This window comes from Punica granatum, chromosome 4, assembly GCF_007655135.1.
Source record: "Punica granatum isolate Tunisia-2019 chromosome 4, ASM765513v2, whole genome shotgun sequence".
NCBI classification, from domain to species: domain Eukaryota; kingdom Viridiplantae; phylum Streptophyta; class Magnoliopsida; order Myrtales; family Lythraceae; genus Punica; species Punica granatum.
Genome location: NC_045130.1, coordinates 3240851 through 3246845, shown reverse-complemented (window position 1 = coordinate 3246845; position 5995 = coordinate 3240851). Strand labels below are relative to the sequence as shown.

General features: G+C 35.2%; 1 protein-coding gene across 1 annotated transcript; it reads right to left on the bottom strand.

Moving 5' to 3' along the window:
- Positions 1 to 841: 841 nt before the first annotated feature.
- LOC116205492 (cationic peroxidase 1-like) lies at positions 842 to 2958 on the bottom strand. Its single transcript, XM_031538118.1, has 4 exons — positions 2501 to 2958; positions 2043 to 2234; positions 1620 to 1785; positions 842 to 1400 (listed from the first exon to the last, which is right to left on the bottom strand). Exons 1-4 carry the CDS (start codon positions 2837 to 2839, stop codon positions 1009 to 1011), a joined length of 1089 nt encoding a protein of 362 aa, XP_031393978.1. The 5' UTR covers positions 2840 to 2958; the 3' UTR covers positions 842 to 1008.
- Positions 2959 to 5995: the final 3037 nt, after the last annotated feature.

The following is a 5995-nucleotide window of genomic DNA, read 5'->3' as shown; positions in this document are numbered from 1 at the left end:
AGAAATTTCAGGCATCCTTGGAGACTAAAGAGACTTGGGAGTGAATAATGGGAAGAAGGTCCCCACTTATTTATTGTCGAACCTGCTTACGATAATAGTATTATGACTAGAGACTTGTGGATCGATGGTTTTCCTCTAATACCTCATTGGGTAACGGTGACGAGCCTAAACCCTCTGATCTTGGTGTAGTTATGACTTAAATCGGACATTCCGTGACGGAATTCAAACTCGTACGGTTACTCCCTATTGGGGTTGCTACTCTAGTATGTCCCCCCTCCCCCTCCTCATGCCTTGCCAGGAAAAAAAAAAAAAAAGAGTAAGTGAGCAGAAAATAAATTGATGAAGGTAAGTTAGCAGCGCACATTTATATATTGTCCCCTTCAAAGGGCCTTCGGGTCCATGCATCACCGCATGCTCGCTCTGATGATTTTGCTCTGATTGGATCATTTTATAAAGGCCCTTACAATAATTTATGCTGGTTATGTCAAAATTTTAGTCCATTGAAAACAATTAACAAGGGCCCGCCTGATTAAGCAAACCATCTAGTGATACATGATCCGGTCCAGTTCAATGAGGTCATCTGGCCCAAGCCGAGACTCTGCATCCGGTGTTCCCACTTTGCCAAGGCTAGCCTTTGTATGTTGATTCAGCCAGGTCTAGTTCGACCTGAATGAGGTTGAGCCGAACTGAATCGCAATCTATGTCCAGCGTTAAGTCGAGCTTAATGTACTATCTGAAGCTGTTTGTGATCTTTTCCACCGAAAAATCTATTAAGATATATAATTGATATACCATTTCAATAAATTATATAGTATCCGATCCTACATGAATTTTATTAATTCAAAATGCATGCATGCTATGTATATGATATACAATTTCAACCTCACGACTCTATCGACATATATTATTTGATCATACAATCAAATCTTTATTGTCCGCTTAAATCAATGACAAGACAAACACAAGTCAATCAATTTCTTACTTTCTTATTATTGTTAAAATAATTAACTAAGACCCGTTAATATTCCTGCAGTTGGTCCTGACTTCGCCACTGGACCCTGTGAGGGGGCTGAGGTTCCCCATCATGACCATGGCTTTTGCAAAGTCGGCAAAGAAGGTCGCAGAGTTGAGGCTGTAGGCATTCACTTGTGAGTCCATGGAGCCGTTGTTGAAGAGCTGCTGGTCCGAGTGCAGAAGCCCCTTCTGGCTCACCAGGTTCTTGAAGTAGTCGTTATCAAAAACGTCCCCCATGACAGTATCGAGTGACGCGAGGTTGTCATCCCCGCCAGCACTCGGGCAGTTCTTCCTAAGAGATGATGCAAACGCAGCGTCGATGTTGGTCTCGTTGTAGATGCGGGTTCGGAAGGTTGTGCACCTTGCTCGCCCAATTGTGTGGGAACCTGGAACATGAATTTGAGGTAAATATTTTGTACGCACAATGGTACGTAGTCAACAGCAATTAGTCTCAATGAATCTCTATCTCTCTCTCTCTATCTCTCTCTCTCTATATATATATATATGTATGTATGCGCGGCTAAATGAACCTCATAGAGATCATCGATGATCTCTTGGATCAAATCTGAACTCGATTAGCAAACTTGAAGATATACAATAATCACCTGAGAGGGCAACCATTTCTTTGGCAGTGAAGCCCTTGTTTGAGAAGGCAGAAATTAGATCACTTAGGTCCGAGAAAGGAGAAGGAAGCTCGCTGTTGGCAGCACTTAAACTTGCCGTGGTTGAATCTCTTCTCCCCAGTTGCACACTCCACGTAGTCCCACCCAACTAAGATGATGAAAAGTTTAAAATCATATTATAGATATTAATTATCAAATAATTAGATTATTCTCGTAAAAGTGATTGTAATAATATTAATTGGCCTTTTTTGCTTGTTGATTAGTTAATATTGAAATTATGGAATAAAAAATACCCACTTCAGTGAGATGTACACACAAGTGTTTCTTAGTAGTAGAAGGGTGTAATTTTTCTTTCCCCCCGGTTTAGAAGGGTGTGTGATTAATTAGTTGAGGGAGAGATCTTACTGCAACAACCGAATCATGAGCCGCGACTGCTAGGATATCTGCACAGGACACGATCCCCGGGCACTTGCTCTCGAGCTGAGTCTTGATGGTGTCGATGACGTCGAATCCTCGAACTGAATTGGCATTTGGAAAAGCAGTCTTCTCTCCAGTGAAGCCTGTCGTGTCGTCAAGCAGTATTGAACCATCACAGCCCTGTCACATATATGTATATATATTAAACCTTGAGATTTGGCCAACCTTGACAAGCGTAAATATTTGCCAATATAAGACTTTCTATGGAAGCTCCAACGCAACTCAATGAAAAAGAATTTGGACCATAATTGATCGCCAACGAGCATATATATATATATATATATCCTATATAGCATATATAAGGTTACGTACATGCAAGATGAGTTAGACTACTAGGCATGTCATTTGAGAAGATTGCAGCTTAAGTTATAGGGACAAGAACTTGCATTAACGAAGCAATCGTGGAAGTGGAGTCGCAGGAGCGATGCCCCCATGCGACGCTCCTGCGAAATGGCATTGCTCACTGCGCCCTTGATAATCGAGAGAGCAGTCGGGCACAAACTCGAGTAGTAGTTCGGTGAAAGCTGAGCAACCACAACTGCAAGAAGGGCTAAGAAAGCGAAAAAGAAGGTGGCGAAGGAGATTGAAAATGCCATCCTATCTAAGCTGATAGAAAATATGAGGATATTAGAGTTGCTGAGACGATCCAAGAGAGAAATTAACGAAGAAGCCGAGTTTATGAAAACAAAGCTCTTCAATGCTGTGATGAGAAGTTCCATTCTCATGTCAGTCCAATTTATAGGCACAAAAGGTGAGCCATTTGGGATTAAATTAAGTGGCTGGACGAGTTGTTTAAGTAATCCTTGACAAACGTTATAAAAAATTGATTAGTTAATTTGGTGAATAAAAAATAAAGAAAAAGAGTTTCTTGCAGACACACCCTTCCAAGAATTTAAAAATTACAGTTGATTCTTACTAATAAGACTTTTCATTTCATTTTTACTAGGCTCATTAATTTCCCTTATTATAACCGTAAATATATATATATATATATATATATATCTTTCGGCATGTTGAAGGCTCTGATTTTCGTTTTCTTCTCATACATGTGCGTAAACATATATATATATATATATGTACTTATATATAGTTATATGTATGAATATACCTTTTGACGGATGAACCCAGAGTATTATAAAATTCTTAGTCAATTCAAATTGGCAATCCAACATCATCATCTGTCTTAATTTTACGTTGTTAGTATTTTGATGTATAAATTCGACAAAGGTAAGGTTGCAAAGGAAAATACATTGTTCCTTTTTTTTTTTTCTCGATCCACTAATATCATTTTTTTCGGTATGAACCATAGTATCTGGAAGTCCAATTGAATCACGACTAATCCAGTCGAGCCGAGTCGACTCATTAAGGGGTAAAGCTCTCACAACGTAAATTTTATGTATTCACAAGAACTCGAACCGAAGACCTTACTTAAACGGAACAAACGCCGAACAGCTTAACCAATCCACGTTAGTGATTCATTAATATCAATTAAATTCAGAATCTCTCTTAATTTTGAGTCAAGGAGCTATTATTTGAACTTTCAAGCAAAAAAGAATCAATGTGCTACTATATATTTTTAGGGTAAATTACACTAGTGGTCCAAAATGTTTTACAAATATTTCATTATGGTCTAAAAAGTTTTTTTCGCTACATGATAGTACAAAATGTTTCAAAGTTGTTTCATGATGGTACAAACCGTCAATTGGCCCTAACGCTGTTAACATTTTGCTGACGTGGCGCGTCCTATGTGTCACTTTTGTTACGTGAAACCAATCATAGTGCGCCACGTCATTTAAGAGAAAATAAAATTTTAAAAAGTCCCAAAAAATACAAAAAATAATAAAAAATACAAAAAAAGAGTAAAAATTTTGAAAAAAAAAAAAAAAAAAATTATTTTAAAATTTTGAAAATTTTGAAAATTATTTTTTAAAATTTTAAATTTAATATTAAAATTATTTTAAATTTAATATTAAAATTATTTTAAATTTAAAATAGTAAAAATTATTTTAAAATTTAAATTAAAAGTTTAAAATTATTTTTAAAAGTTTTTAAAATTTTAAAATTTTTAGAATTATTTAAAATTTTTCGGCCACGTCAGCAAAGAGTTGACACATAGTAGTCACATCAGCATCGGCTTGACAGCGTCAAGCTCGAGATGACAATTTGTACCATCATGAAACAACTTTGAAATATTTTGTACCATCATGTATCGAAAAAAACTTTTTGGACCATAATGAAACATTTGTAAAATATTTTGAACCACTAGTGCAATTTACCCATATTTTCATGCTAGTTGATCTTTCCGAATAGGGCATGTGATGATATCTATAGAAGAAAGAATAATTTGAGGAAACATTGGAATTAATTTTGAGTAAAAATTATGCATGCATGTATAGTACTGTAGACATGAATTATTTGTCGTCGTTGTTTTGGTTACAAAAAAGGCTTATGGCCTTAATAAAAAATAAAAAATACTGATAATTAATAAAGGGGCATGGTATCGAATTTAAAACTTATTAATTATTAGGTGAGAGTATGTGGTACTACTCTATACTCTTCTTAATATTGTTACTGTTTTACGTCAGCCCTCACCTGCTCTCTCTACATGTTGCCAAGAGAGGTAATAAGAATACGATGAAGTAAATGTCAACTCGAGATTTGGATTCACTCTCATCAGTTTTGACGATGATAAAAATCAAACGATAAGATGGTTTGATTTCTCTGAGGCGTACATCCACTTTGGAAGACTTCTTAGGCAGCCAAAGCGATTACAATATTATTTGGTTCAATTTATATGCTTTTGAATAATTCATTATAATAAGACGAATTCCATAATTATTGAAATCTCAAAAGAAATCGGGTGTTATTGCAATAAAATATAGATTTTCATGTAAATTAAATGGTGATCTACCCGGAATCATGTAGGTAATGGTAAAGCAGCTAATATGAAATCATATAAATAATGATAATGATGAAGTATCATATATTTTCTTAGATTTTTGCTAAATTCTCCTAAAAGACTTTCTAATTATCCTTTTCATATTTTTACTCATCACATTGACATATAGTGTAATTTTATAAAATATCCAAGAGCATTTAATTACATGTCAGTATTAGAAGGATAATTAGCCACGCTTTTCAATAGAATTTAGCATTACTGTTTTTCTAAGGGTTCGTAAAACTAGCTATACGTATTTGCCATGCGTAATGGAATCATAAAATACTAAATTATTTCGATGAACACGGAGCAAGCAAAAGTTGGACAATATATTTATATATATACATATATATTAGTAACTACTGGACAATATTATTTATGGAGGTAATTTAAATTTGTAGAAATGACTCTTACGTTATGGTCTTTGCAATGCAAGTTCGGTGATGATATTGAAAGCCGTGAGCTGTTGGGCACTTAGACATATGTTATTTTAAGAGTTTAATAAGAATATAGAAAATTCTGACTTCTTTTATTCATCCCCATATACTAGGCCCCACAAGGAATTTAATTAGGTCAGAATCCATACCCCTATAAAAAGAAAGGAAAAAGAAAATTAAAAAAAAAAAAAGAGAGCGAAATTTTCTGTCCTCCTCAAGATCTCAAATCCATCTTCTTATAATGGCGTGGAAAATAATTCCCTTGAATGCCCTAAGCTCCTCGATGATGACCTCTTTGAGCTAGTCCGCGATGAGGGATACCAACAGATATCTGCAAATAATTAAGTGTATTAGCCTTTTGCTTTATGTCCACATTACTTGATATTAAGAAGTTAAGTGAGTTACTATTAATTCAAATTCGAACCACGTCGGTTCTCTAAGAGGTCACTCATAGCAAAAATAAGAATTAAAACATGAGAATGTAAGTTTTTTTTTTTTGGTGTGCA